Source organism: Manis pentadactyla, chromosome 10 (genome assembly GCF_030020395.1).
Source record: "Manis pentadactyla isolate mManPen7 chromosome 10, mManPen7.hap1, whole genome shotgun sequence".
NCBI lineage: Eukaryota > Metazoa > Chordata > Mammalia > Pholidota > Manidae > Manis > Manis pentadactyla.
The window spans coordinates 37,433,301-37,447,846 of record NC_080028.1 but is presented as its reverse complement, the minus strand read 5'-3'; the positions used below and the strand labels follow the sequence as shown (position 1 = coordinate 37,447,846).

Genomic DNA, 14,546 nt, shown 5'->3' with positions numbered 1-14,546 from the left:
TCTTAGGAGGGGGTGGAGCACTTGATTCCAATCTGGTGTCTGGGAAGAGGCTGTTAAAGCAGTGCATGGTGACAATGTGGGTCCCCCAGAAACTGGCATTTGGGAGGGGTAGGTGTAGTTAGGACTGTGGAGCCTTGATCTTACTGCTCTTGACTGAGTTGCTGTCCAAGAGGCAGTCTTAGAGGTTAGAGAAGTGGGAGTCACTGGAGTATTGGAATGGGGATGGAAAGGAGAAAGATGGGGAGGCCCTGGGGGGGAGGCGGGAGGCAAGAGTTTGGAGAAGACTCAGGAGAGTGATAGGGATCAGAGGCTACAGGGGTAGGAGCAGGGCTGAAGGTCATTCTGTATTTGGCAAGATTTGATTATGTCAGCAGGATACACGAGATATAAAAAAGTGTGTTCATTTCACTGGAGCCTACAGCTACCTCTTTTAATGTCTTGCTGTTCCCAGAGTTTGTTGGGGATTTTTTTCCACCCCCTTGGGTTCGTTGCATGCCAAGAGGGTAGGTTCTAATCTCTGAAGGTACCAAGTGACAGATTGAGACTCAGAGAAGAGGCATGTGATTGGATGTGGGCAGTGGGCAGGGCCAGAGCCTCACACTGAAGCTGGTGTTGCCACCCAGGAGAGGAACTTTAGAGGTTCCAAGGAATTGGGAGAGGGTCTGCACAGTGGAACTGCCAGTTCAGACTTGATTCCTACTCTCAACATTGGGACCGGAGGTGGAGGGGAAGGAGCTGCGGGAGGGAAACTGATGAGGAAAGTTGAGAGTGAAAAATGATACAGGAGATGGTTTGGTGGGGGTGAAATAGAAATGGGTGGCACATGGGGCCAGTCAGTCATCCTGACTACTAACTCAGAGCAGCCAGAGTTTCAGAAAGGAAGATAAAGGGAGGAGGAAAACCAGATGATGTTAGTGAAGGTGAAACAATTTCAGGAACACCCTCTGAGCCTCCCCCCATGCAAGTTTTCTTACCTTGACTATGCAGAAGACAGCCCACCTTGGGACTGAAGGCTGAACCCCTTTTCCATGGTCTGGGATGATCCCCTGCCTGTGACCGAGTGTGCTTCGGTTCTTGGGGTGGGGGCTACAGGAGGGCATTGAGGGTGTTGGCCGCCCTGGCTGGAAGAGCACTGGGTTAGGGGAACTCGAGTGGAGGGTTCCGGTGCTGGGGACCAGGAGAGCAGGGGAAGGGGCAGGCAGAGCTGACTCCAGAGGCAGATCTCCCCACTGAGGACAGAGGGAAGTATTGTTCAGCCAGAGGTTGCCCAGTGCTGGGCTGGAAGCAGCACAGCTTGCCTCTTCCAGACTCCTTTCTGGTAAGGTGGGAGGGTGAGGGAAGGGGAGTGCCCCTTCCCTTGTGGCCCTGGGGGCTCTAGTGATTGCTGAGAAAAAGTTTTGACAAAGAATGCTTCCCAGGAGCAGATGTGTAGCTCTCCCACTTCCTGAGAAACCAGATACTGTGAGCCCTCTTAGCACTTGAGGTGACGTCCTTGGCACTAACTGGGACTCCCGCTGCCTTGGGATCCAGAGCCTAGTGTCTGGTTCTCTTTAGGAGAAACTTGTCTAAGTGGACTGTTAGACACATGGTACCCCATCAGCCTTCAGTTGGCCCTTGTAAAGGAGGAGCAACATCTTTCGTGTTGCTCAAGATTTACAGCAGGTTGACAGGGCCGCCGTCTTGGGTTCCATTTCTGCAGCTGGGCTTGAGAGGGTCCACACATCCTTCTATGACTGAAGACGGAGTTGGGGGGGCACCTGCCAGTGTCTTTTCTCTTGGATTTAGAGTAACCTCTCAGGACACAGTACAGTACAGTAGCTCCTCCCTTTCCCCTCTGTGCCCAACATGAATCTTTCAAAGCAACCTCACTTCAGTTCTTTCCGTTATCACTGACTCACCTCAGTATTGCACAGCAAGAAAGTGGCTCCAAAGGCAGGCTGGGAGAAAGTGACTGCTTCCTGTGGTGGAGTCTCAGTAAACACTGCACTGGAAGTTCCACAGCCAGGAGGCCCTCCCCTCCCCACCTAAACCTACAAAAAGGCTTTTGAATCTTCACAGCACACGGAGCCTCTTACCCCTCAACTTTGGAAGAGATCAATGCACCAGCAAGAAACTGAGAGCAGTTGCTGCTGTTGACCCAGGAAAGGCACTTGTGTAACTGTGCTCCCCTCCCCTTGGCTCAAAGTCCCCCAAACTGTTAGTCAAAGACTAAGGTTTCCTGGGCTTTATGCTCCACCCCCCCTTGTAACCTTAAGGATTTTCTACCACTGTCTTAACCTCCTTCCTGCCTTGCAACAATGAACAGTCTGTCCCTAGCTGTTTGGAAAATCCCCAGAATCTGAGCTATGATTAGGAGAAAAGTGGCCTCAGTTGTAACCCAGACCAGCTTGTTAACTGTAACTCCCTCCTGCCTGTGCAGGGTAACCTGAAAGGAGTTGAACCTCTCCAGGCTGAAGGGTGGTTTCTGGAAGCACTGCCCTAGGGAAATGAGGGTTTATCCCCAAAGCTCCCACATCATGCTGGTAAATGGGAAAGGAAACAGACAACAGGGGTATTCAAATGCTTACCAAAGGTTGAACACCAGGCACAAATGCTGGAGGACAGCTGAAGCAAACTCCCAGTTCCTGGGCCTCAACGAACAGCTTCCCTTTGTGAGCCTAGGCTCTGTGCTTACACAGACCAGTTTCCAATGCTGAGAACTTCAGGGATTGGGCTGGGGGGTGCAGAATGTCAATGGGGAGCCCAATAAAAAGCACTGGGAGTGTGTTGCTAATGTCAAAGAATTTCAGCATTAAAATGAACTTTAAAGATCAGATTTATTTGGAGAAAACAAAAAACCCACAACCCAAAGGATGGGATTTTACATCAAGACATCTCCCAAGTATCAAGTCTACAGATTACAAATCATTTTCATAGAAGATATTTTTGTACAAATTTTACATGTATTGAGGAGTGGGACATAAATCCCTGTTTCTGTTTTAAGGGGTGGGGGAGAAGGGGAGTAGGGAAAAAATTCTTTTTTGGACACAACTGTTTGGAAAGAGTAGACATGAAGAGGGCAAACCCTACCATTTCATCATCTATAGCAACTGGTTTACAAAAACCCCTTTTAGCCTTGGGGATTTCTCTAAAAGCCACTTCTAGCTACTAGTCAATCTAAGCCAATTATTTAAAGTCACTTAACTTGGTCTTTTATGTCCACTGGGTAGATGATTCATTCTGTCCCCTGCTACAGCACTCATAAAACCAATTCCCCCACATGGCTGTTGACCTCTAACCTAGGACCGATGGGAGAAGGGCTTGCCACCACCTCTCTGCAGGTGCCAGTGTTACCGCCACCACCTACTGGGCTGACAGCACAAAGGTGCACATAAAAGCAGGCCAAGTTAAGCTACTATGTTGCAAGAGAAACCAGGACCTTGTAAAACAGTTCTCTCCATTATCATTTATTCTCTCAAGGGAAGCTAAACCAAACAGAACACCACACACTGGTCTAGACCACATTATAAATTCAAAGGTTGGTGTGGGATTTCAGTGGCAATACGGAAACTTAAAAAAAGACGAAAACAAAAATGAAAACCCCAATCAAGGTTGTAATAAAGGTTCCCAATTTATCCACCCCACCATCACCTGAGACCATTAATTCTAGTTTTCTGAGGTGTAGGGGTCAAAGCAGTAGGAACAGGAATGGGTGGAGGGAAGGACTGAGAGTCAAAAGGACATGAAGGAGCCAGGATTTGCTTGAGAAAAGCAGTGATCCCTCATTTGATTCAGCTCCTGGGTGCAGAAATAGGATGCCTAGATCAGGTTGTGTGACTTAAATAGAAGCTGCTTTTGGGAAGGGAACAGGAAAGGAGCATGAGGAACATGAGAGGATGACAAGATCTAAAAAGCTTTAAGATTTCAAACAATGTGGACATATCTGAACTTTAGAAAGGACAGCAAAACCAGAACACATAAAAGACTTGGGAATTCCCATGACCCCTAAGTGCTTCCTGCTCCAGGAAGTAACCATTCCTGTATTTACTGGAGATCATACCATTTTCCCCCTATTAGTGGTGCAAAATAATTCATCACCTCCCCAAAGCCTCTTTTCAAATCATGATTTCCCCACTTATTTTGGTCATCAAGCAGTCCTGTTCTTTAGTGGCCTGTAGATTCACTCCCAACTACCCCCCTGGGGGGTAAAAATGAAGGAACTTCCCCTAGGCTGGCCCCAGTAACTCAATTAAATAAGAGGGGCTGGCAGCCTCCCGGAGACTAAAACAACTTCAAAGACTAAACCTACCTTTCCGAGGAAAATTTACTCAGATGTTTTGAGAATTCATATATGCCACAATAGGATAAGAATTCAAAGTAGAAATCTCACACCCTTCCTTATACCTGCTCTACTGCTCAACCAGCTTCCAGACACTGCATCCCTGTCACTGCCATTTTTCTAAACAGGCTCCCAGGCACTAATCACACAGCCAACTGCATGTGTCATAAAAACGCACTTTTCCATTAAAAGCTGTACTCTCTCCGGCTACATCAGCAGTTCTCCAGTTAGGTCAATACTTTAAAGGCTGCAGCAGCATGCAAAAGATTTTCATTTTGTTTTTGTTTTGTTTTTTTTTAAAAAGTTAAGAAAGATCTCCAGGAGATGGTGAGTTTTATTTTGTCTTGTCTGGATAGAGGTTTGATTTGCTCTTGAATGTTCCAGGGTGGAGAGAGACTAGAAGAAAGCACAGGATGCAGAGGTCTATTCGGTGTAATCTTCTCCCTCATTTTCATCTTCACCATCAACGGAGAGAGCAGCGTACTTGCTTGCAGAACTGAACTTCTGCAAGAGACAAGAGTGGTGAGATAACCAAGGCCTTGGGTGCTCCTATCAGAGACCAGGAAACAGGATACGGACACTTTGACAAAGGGGAGGACAGTGCAGACCACACCCCGTTGCGTGCTCATCTGCATTTTCCACTGGAGGGTAGCTAGAGAGCTGTCAGAGACCTGAGGGTTCCTACCCAAATCAGATGGCTCCTTTTATCTTGAAGGGATGATAGTGAAAAGGTAAAGAACAGGGAAAAAAGCTAATCTAAGCTTCTTTCACTATGTCAAATAAGTAACAATGCCATACTTTCAACCACTCTGTTTTCAGGTCCAAATGCAAAGGAGTTCAACAGTAGAAGTAAGCTAAGTTAGAGCAAGCCTCTGACACTTACGGAGGCTGGGTTTTCTTCAGGTTTCTTTGGCTCAGGTGCAGATCGGGAGTCTTGATCCTTTTTGCCATCTTTCCTGCAATGACATAAGCATAAAAGCACATCTTTAGAAGAGGACTCTCCCAACATCCGCAAGCAATTTTAAGGCCCTGAATAGGCACTGCCAGTCAGCAGTCCTTGCTATATGGGGATTTTACTCTTTCTAGACTCTCAGGATTGTAACCGTCTATACTGGTTGACTTCAGTTTGCTCATGGCAGGGAGCCTAGCAATGCCAGGAGTACCAAGAACTTCCTAGTTATAAAAACACATGAATTTAGCATCAGCAGAAAGATTACAAATGACGAAAGGGAGAACATGCATACCTATCTGACTCCTTCCAGTGGTCTTTGCTCCCTCCGTCTCCTGGACCACGGCTGGAGTTCCCACTTTGGCTTTTTGGGACACTCACTCCATCTACTTTATTTTCATCTGCTTCAGTGGAGATGTAAAAATAAAAAAAATGTAAAAGACTGAAGGCAAGTAAAATAATGACTCTCTCCCCCAGGTTTCCCTTAAGCTGGGAAAAGTGTGCTCATATATACTGAGGGAAATTATACCTCACCCCAACTCAGACTTCCTTCCTAAGTTCTTCTTCCCACGTCCTCTAGAACACACACACCCACACCCACCGTCCACCCCAACAAGACCCACTAAAAAGTTCCACTGCAGGGCCACACCATTATAAAAAGCAATCTGGAAGTAAGGACTATGATGCTGGGAAGTGACCTTGGCCTTGCAGATGGTGACATTTCTAATCTGGGCTAGGCACGTTAATTTCCTTCCGATTCTTTTTTTTTCCCTTTCAAAGAAATGTTCTGCCAGGAAAGGGCAGGGCTCCATGCTTTCTCCAAGGAGACCATTCCTGCCCTCTACTGGCAAGGAAAGGCAGATAATCTAAGAATGTAATACAAGAATGGGTGTGAAACACCCAAGTTCATTATTTTGTGACTCTTCTACAGGCTTTTCATTTGGACCTCTAGATGACAGTGAGCTTCTAAGGCCTTACCTTTCCTTGCTGGTCCTTCCTCGGATGGTTGAGCCGGAACTGCTTTCCCCCCTCCACTAGAAGGAAAACATGTAATTGTGCTCATCAGTTGTCTTAGGGAAGGCACAAATACATTTATAATCATTCTCCAAGGGCACCAAGGTTTACAGTGAACCCCAAATACATACTTAACGTGGAGCATTAAAACCCAGGAAAGACAATGAAAGCTATTATCTGAACACTAAGTGCCATGTCCTTTATTATTTCACAGTCACACATGGTTAATGTTATTCTCTATTTTGCAAATGAGAATCCTAAGACTTAGAGAAATGAAGAGGCTGCCAAGGCCATACTGCCAAAATGTGGCAGTGGCAATGGCAGGTCTGATTTATAGTGTTCACAGATTTCAAGACACCAAAGTGATGTCAACTAGCTATCAAAACTCTCAAAAACTGAACAACTGGCTCTTATGACCCAGCTTCAATATCATGGAATGTGAACTAAGAGAGTAAAGACAGGGTAACCTGTAAGATACTGTATTAATGCCCACCCTACAGAACACTTTCCATCATGGTATCACGGTACTTAAACATTTAAGCCTCTACAGCTACCCACCTGCTACGTTCCCAAGCTGACTCACCTTGAAGGGGAGTGCTGCTCTGTGTCTGAGCTCTGAGACCGAGCAGGAGGGTTAGAACTTCGCTTCACCCAAGCATTCTCCTTTGGTGGAGGGGCTGGCATTACCTTTAGAGGCTGTTCAGGTTTGGGAGGCTTAGAAGTTGGAGAGTGACAGTCTTCCTCCTTACTGAGTGTTTCATTTTCTAGAGACTTCTCACTCTCTCTCCTTCGTGCATCTGTGAAGTCAGAGTGGGAAGATCAAATTACCAGGAAAAAAACCTACTATACAACCATCTACTAGGATCTCAACAGAGTGGAAAATGGTCCACAACCAAGATTACTGTTTTCCCTCATTAATCTTAAATACAGATCAAATTTTGCTCCCATCAGATGAAATTATCCCAAACCATTGGTTTCCAAATGTCATTTGGAGAAATGTTTCACTGATGCAAGAGAAACACTCTCCAAGGATAGACACCTGAGTTTTCCTAGTAATGAGCAAGTATTCTTTATTTTAGGACTACAGCCTTTCTACATTTTCAGTGTTAAAATGCCCATATGTGAGAATGTTATGTACACATGTGTGTGAAAGGGACCCACAATGAATCCTCAGACTCCAAGAACCATGATTAGCTTCAACGTCAGAGGCTCAAGACATACACACAGTGTAACACAAAACAATCACATTTATGCATTTATGAAAAAGAGCATACACATGTAATTTTTTTAAAAAGGGGCACCATGTCTCCTCAAAACCAGAAGCTTCTTTTGTCAGATTCTTTCTATACTTCAAGTGCAAGCTCTTTAGAAATAGATATAACACAAGGTCATCCCTGGTTACAAAGAGAAGCATCACACCCTGTTATTAAGAGGCTACTCCAGGATGAATTATTTCCAGAAAACTTTGACAACACTTGGATGAATTGCAAATCACCTCAGCCTTGTGACATGTTCTGAAATGCTCAAATATAAATCAATTTAGAGGTGAAAGGAGAAACCTTAAAAAACAACAGCTTACATAAATAAGGGGAGGGAAAACCAAGCCATTCAGTTTCCAAACACTAAATGTGCTGCTTGTGACCAACCAGTAAATTCAAGGAAGGAAGGAAGACACAAGAACAGAGTATCGTCTCTTAAGACACTGCTGAGGTCACATATGGTATCAAAAAAGGCTGGCCCTGGGGGCCGCTCAGAGCTACAGGATGCTTGCTCTGAACAAACAAAACCCAGAGCTGTCAAGACATATTGATGAAGGGACACCTCTAACAGCCAAGTATTCTCTTTAGGAAAAGATCATTAAACAGATTATTTAAGTTTCTGGTGCCCATTTCCCAGATTTTTCAGAGCAAATGAGAAATGCAGATCAATCCACGCTGACCCAAATAGAGTCCATGACTGAATATAACACCCCAAAGTCTACATTATTGGGTCATACACAGGTTATGGAAAAGGGCGATGATGTAATACCCACCCTGGTCTGACTTACTTCTGCCAGATGTGGCCGAGGCCCCAGTCTGTGATGACTCACTTCCTGTCCTCGACCGTTCGCGTTCCTGAGTTTCTTCACTTCGCCAGCTGGGGTGTCTGTACACAGAGATTTAATGAACTAAATCATGGCCAGCTCAAATAAGGCCACTTTGGACCCATGCTGACCCCTCAAGAACATACTTAATATTTTATCACACTTGCTTTACCTATGGATGGGTGTGTGCACCTGTCTCTCTTCCTCAAACCATTTGAAAGCTGCAGACATTAAGACTCTGTGGCTTGGAACCACTTCAGCAAGCATCAGCTGGGATCAAGGACATTTTCCTACAAAATCTACAACTCTGCCCCCGACCCTCTTACTGGTAACACAATTCTGCAAGCCATTCAAAACAAGGCCTAGTTTTTCAGATTATAGGTTTACTCCCTATTAGACCCAATACCACCTTTTAAAAATACACTTTTGTGACAACTCCTTTACTATCCTGAAATAACACATAATACAAGCAACGTACACATAAGAAAAAAGATGGGAAAAATTTACAGCCTACACTTAATGTAACTGAAAACATTTTCCCTCTCCAGTATCTCCAGCAACTTGAGAAGAGTTAAATCCAGTTACTTCACACATGGTGGTGTTTTCCTCTATACACTAAAGCAAAGTTTGGCAAATTTTTTCATAAAGGGCCAAATAAACTTTATTTGTAAAAACTGGAACAGCCAATAATTTGCTGACTCCTGTACTGAGGTACCACTAATTTATACCTGTGGCAGGTTAAACTTAGTAGGCTTTGAAATCTTGAGGGACAGGCATTGGGTGAAAATCGTCCCACAGACTGCAGACGACATAGCAGCCCAGACCACACACACTAAATGCTAATAAATTACAAGAACTAACTTTTGTTTGGGGAAGCCTGTGAAAGCTTCAAAGTGGGACCACCTGAGAGTCTTGAAAACTGAGAATGTGCCTAACAGGGTAGAGGTGAAAGGGATGACAGACAACACAAGCAGCAGTACCACACACATCTCACAAGAGCCCCCAGGGGTGTTAGAACCCCACCTAAGAACTACTGGATTCACAGCTGGGAATTCCGAAACAAAGAGAAGCTCACCTCTCCCGAGGCCGTCGTTCCAGTTTGGGCTCATCCAGCTGGCGCTGCAGCTTCTCCTGCTCCTTCTGTAGCCGCTCTTCTACTTCTCGTTCTCTAGCAGCTGTATCAACAGGCTTTGCCCCTCCAAAGATTGAGGCTGCTCGACTGGACTGGGAGGTGCTAGCAGAGGAATCATCTTCCTTAGGAGTACTCCGAGGCTTTAGATTCAGTTTGGGTCTTTGGGGGGGACCTAAGTTAAATAAAACTCTAAGTAATAACATTTTCTCAAAATCATCAGAAGCTGATGGCTGAAAGCCAGATTTCCAGACAGCTCTTGTAAAATGCTAAATGGGATTCACATTAGTGGCCTAGCCAATCCAGCCAACAAGGTATGGATATCATTAGAAGATGGGTGACTTAAATAACTAAATCCAATCAATCTTTCCATCACACCCATGATACCAGACTGGGAAAGACTAAGAAGGCAAAGAATTTAAATGGCAAATAGATCACTTATCATGACTACTGGGAAGAAATTTTCAACTATGATAAACTACTGCATGAAAGTATTCTGTTGAAAAATGTGATCTGGAAGATGGATTACTTCAGGAGGTTAAGGAGAACTTGCAATAATGATACGGAACACACTCTAGTTCTTATTATACTCCTGTCTCTGTGTATAATGTAAAATTGGCAGTGATTCACAAAGCTAAGCAAGCAACACTGAACATCTTAATATAAACTCTAAGGGAGCTTGATTTCTCCCAGGATACAAGCTGTCAGAATATTTCAAGATAAACCTGAGTGTTTCAAGGAAACTGTATTTCTCAGAATCAGTGTTGAAGTATCTCAGACAAACAAAAAATATTAAAGAAAGCCTATGTGAACACAAAGAAATAAAAGGCATCCAGATTGGTAAGGAAGAAGCCAAACTGTCCCTGTTTGCAGATGACATGATATTGTACATATAAAAAACCCTGGAGAATCCACTCCAAAACTACTAGAACTAATATCTGAATTCAGCAAAGTTGCAGGATACAAAATTAATACACAGAAATCTGTTGCATTCCTATACACTAACGATGAGCTAGTAGAAAGAGAAATCAGGAAAACAATTCTATTCACAATTGCATCAAAAAGAATAAAATACCTAGGAATAAACCTAACCAAGTAAGTGAAAGACCTATACCCTGAAAACTACAAGACACTCTTTAAGAGAAATTAAAGAGGACACTAATAAATGGAAATTCATCCCATACCCTTGGGTAGGAAGAATTAATATTGTAAAAATGGCCATCCTGACTAAAGCAATCTATAGATTCAATGCAATCCCTATTAAAATACTGACAGCACTCTTCAACAAACTGTAACAAATAATTCTAAAATTCATATGGAACCACAGATGACCCCAAATAGCCAAAGCAATCCTGAGAGGAAGAATAAAGCAGGGGTATCTCACTTCCCAACTTCAAGCTCTCCTACAAAGCCATAGTAATCAAGACAATTTTGGTACTGGCACAAGAACAGACCCATAGACCAGTGGAACAGAATAGAGTCCAGATATAAACCCAAGCATATACAGTCAATTAATATACGATAAAGGAGCCATGGATATACAACGGGGAAATGACAGCCTCTTTAACAGCTTATGTTGGCAAAACTGGACAGCTACATGGAGATTATCATCCTACCCCAAACACAAAAGTAAACTCAAAATGGATCAAAGACTTGAATGTAAGTCATGAAACCATAAAACTCTTAGAAAAAAGCATAGGCAAAAATCTCTTGGACACAAACATGAGCAACTTTTTCATGAACTTATCTCCCCGGGGAAGCAAAACAAAAGTAAAAATGAACAAGTGGGACTATATCAAACTACAAAGCTTCTGTACAGCAAAGGACACCATCAGTAGAACAAAAAGGCATCCTACAGTATGGGAGAATATATTCATAGATGACATATCCTATAAGGGGTTGACATCCAAAATATATAGAGCTCACACACCTCAATAAACAAAAAACAAAAAATCCAATTAAAAAATGGGCAGAGGAGCTGAACAGACACTTCTCCAAAGAAATTCAGATGGCCACCAGGCACATGAAAAGTCCACATCGCTAATCAGAGAAATGCAAATTAAAATCACAATGAGGTATTACCTCACACATTAGGATGGCCACCATCCAAAAGACAGACAACAACAAATGTTAGCAAGGATGTGGAGAAAGGGGAACCCTCCTACACTGCTGGTGGGAATGCAAGCTAGTTCAACCATTGTGGAAAGCAGTATGGAGGTTCCTCAAAAAACTAAAAATAGAAGTACCATTTGACCCAGGAATTCCACTACTAGGAATTTCCCCCAAGAATGCAGGAGCCCAGTTTGTAAAAGACATATGCACCCCTATGTTTATTGCAGCCCTATTTACAATAGCCAAGAAATGGAAGCAACCTAAGTGTCCATCAGTAGATAAATGGATAAAGACGATGTGGTACATATACACAATGGAATATTATTCAGCCATAAGAAGAAAACATCCTATCATTTGCAACAACATGGATGGAGCCAGAGGGTATTATGCTCAGTGAAATAAGCCAGGCGGAGAAAGACAAGTACCAAATGATTTCACTCATCTGTGGAGCATAAGAACAAAGCAAAAACTGAAGGAACAAAACAGCAGCAGACTCACAGAACCCATGGACTAACAGTTACCAAAGGGAAAGGGACTGGGGAGGATGGGTGGGAAGGGAGGGATAAGGGGGAAAAGGGGGCATTACGATTAGCACACATAATGCTGGTGGGGGGGGCAAGGAGAAGGCAGTATAACACAGAGAAGACAAGTAATGGTTCTGTAGCATCTTACTACGCTGATGGACACCGACTGTAATGGCGTATATGGTGGGGACTCGATAATGGAGGGAGTCTAGTAACCATAATGTCGCTCATGTAGCTGTACATTAATGATACCAAAAAAAAACTATGTGTACCAACCACTTGGTAATAGAACACTACACAAACCACTGATGCTTCGTAAGTATCTTCCCCTGATGGCATGCCTAGCTGCACTGTCTTCTCATAATCACTATGTTCAAATTTGGCATTTATCATTCCCATGTCTTTACACTTCCACTACACATGTATGTGTCTGCAAAGACAGTACAGTTTACACCAATATTTAAATTTTCTGTAAGGGTTTAAATTGACAGTCTGTACATAACTTCTGAGATAGTTTTAATCTGCACAACTTCCTACTCAAATAACTCCTACTCTATATAGTTCAGATAGTGTGCTAATAAGGCCAGGGGTATGATGGGGAGTGTTTAATTCCTGCCTGCAAGCAGTCCCATTTAGAGGGAGGATCAGAGTAAAAAAATATATAGTATGTTAAGTTCTACAAAACAGATTTATCCATACAGAAGTGTTAAGACTAGGACTAACTTGTGTTTGGGGAAGCCTATACAGGCTTCAAAGTGGGACCACCCAAGAGTCTTGAAAACTGAGAATGTGCCTAACAGGGTAGAGGTGAAAGGGATGAAAGACCACACTGAAGAGGTAATCTGCAGGCAGAACAGTGAAGGCCCTTGTACATTAATAGGTACAGACAAAGGGGGTATCTTTCAATAGAAATACCATTTGCTCCAGTAATCCCACTTCTAGGAATTTACCCAAAGAAAACAAAAGCCCTGATTTGAAAAGATATATGCACCCTTGTGTTTACTGCCACACTATTTGCAATAGCCAAGATACGGAAGCAACCTAAGTGTCCATAATAGATGAATGGATAAAGATGTAGTGCATATACACAATGGAGTATTATTCAGCCATAAAAAGAAAAGAGATCCTCCCATTTGCAACAGCATGGATGGATCTAGAGGGCACTATGCTCTATGAAGTAAACTAGGTGGAGAAAGACAAATCCCGTATGATTTCACTTATTTGTTGAATATAAAAACAAAGCAAAACAGAAAGAACAAAACAGCGGTAGACTCAAGACACTGAAAAGTGACTAGTGGTTACCGAGGAGGAGGGGTTGGGGCAGGCTGGGGTAAGGGTGAGGGTGATAAAGGGCCACAAAAATTCTCAATCATAATGTTGGCTCTTCATGGGGATTGTAGTACAGCCAGAAATTCAGTAACATCTTTCTACGTAGACAGTAACTGCATTAGAGGGGGTGAGGATTTGATAATGTGGGTAACTACTGAACCACTGTACTGTACACCTGAAACCAATCTAAGATTGCATATCAAGAATACTTTAATGAAAAAAAAAAGCTATCTTTCAGGCCATGGAGAGACTAGGGAGGTTTTAAAAAGGAGAATAATCTAGTTAACATCTTGTTCCAGAAGACAATTGGGCAAGTGTGCAGAATGGAACAAGGCAGGAAATCTGTTAGTAATGTGGTATAGCCGTGAAGTCTGAACAAAGACAGCGACACTGACACTGGAGACAAGGGGGCAGATCTTAGAGGGACTTGGGGGTAAGACCACCAGGAAAAAAAATCAAGTGTGCAGCTACTGGGAGAGGCAAGAAGGGCATGTGAGAGGAAAAGGTAAAGACAAACTGATAAATGAATTAAGTGGAGGTAAGTGCACCTATCTATACCAGACAGAATTTTAGGATTATATAACACCTGTCTGCACACTCAGCCCACTGTTGGTGCAGAGTAAATGCTCAACAAATGTTAAATATTATTTCTAGCTTTCTTGCATAGAAATAGATAACAGCAATGCATTTAAAAATGAATTGAAAGTTTTATAAAAAATGAAACTATTTTTTTGGTTAATGTTTTTAAAAAACATTGTTTTTGTTTTGAGGGAGAAGGAAGACTTTACTGCAGAACTTCAGTATGTGGCAATGACTCATTACCTCAATGTGTTTTACTAGTGTTCAGGTCTACTTTACTCGGGGATTATAGGAGATGAAGTACAGAAAGCACCTGGCACAAGAGTAGGGCTACCAAAGTGTTGTTAAAAGGCTAGGTTTATGTCTAAAGATAACTAAAGAAAAAAAATTATCTGGGCCAGATATCTTTTTTGATGCCATCGCTAAGTCAGAATACAAACGGTGGCCATTTACTAATACTTTTTGAGAGATGAGATTTGTAATGTTTTATATAAATGCAGTTAACACAG

The 14,546-nt window shown here is 43.0% G+C and overlaps 1 protein-coding gene across 4 annotated transcripts in view; it reads right to left on the bottom strand.

Annotated features, from left to right (window-relative positions):
* Positions 1–2,797: 2,797 nt before the first annotated feature.
* Positions 2,798–14,546, bottom strand: part of EIF4B (eukaryotic translation initiation factor 4B) — a 29,981-nt gene continuing 18,232 nt past the window's right edge. Inside the window, exons 9-15 of one of the 4 annotated variants that reach the window (XM_036915188.2) lie at positions 9,440–9,668; positions 8,314–8,426; positions 6,865–7,078; positions 6,246–6,301; positions 5,563–5,671; positions 5,202–5,274; positions 2,798–4,822 (exon numbers count right to left, since the gene is read on the bottom strand). In XM_036915188.2, coding sequence (XP_036771083.2) covers positions 4,742–4,822; positions 5,202–5,274; positions 5,563–5,671; positions 6,246–6,301; positions 6,865–7,078; positions 8,314–8,426; positions 9,440–9,668 — 875 coding nt within the window. In that variant the 3' untranslated portion in view covers positions 2,798–4,741. The remainder of the gene's footprint in view (positions 4,823–5,201; positions 5,275–5,562; positions 5,672–6,245; positions 6,302–6,864; positions 7,079–8,313; positions 8,427–9,439; positions 9,669–14,546) is intronic. The other 3 variants (XM_036915189.2, XM_036915190.2, XM_036915191.2) reach the window with 3 other exon arrangements.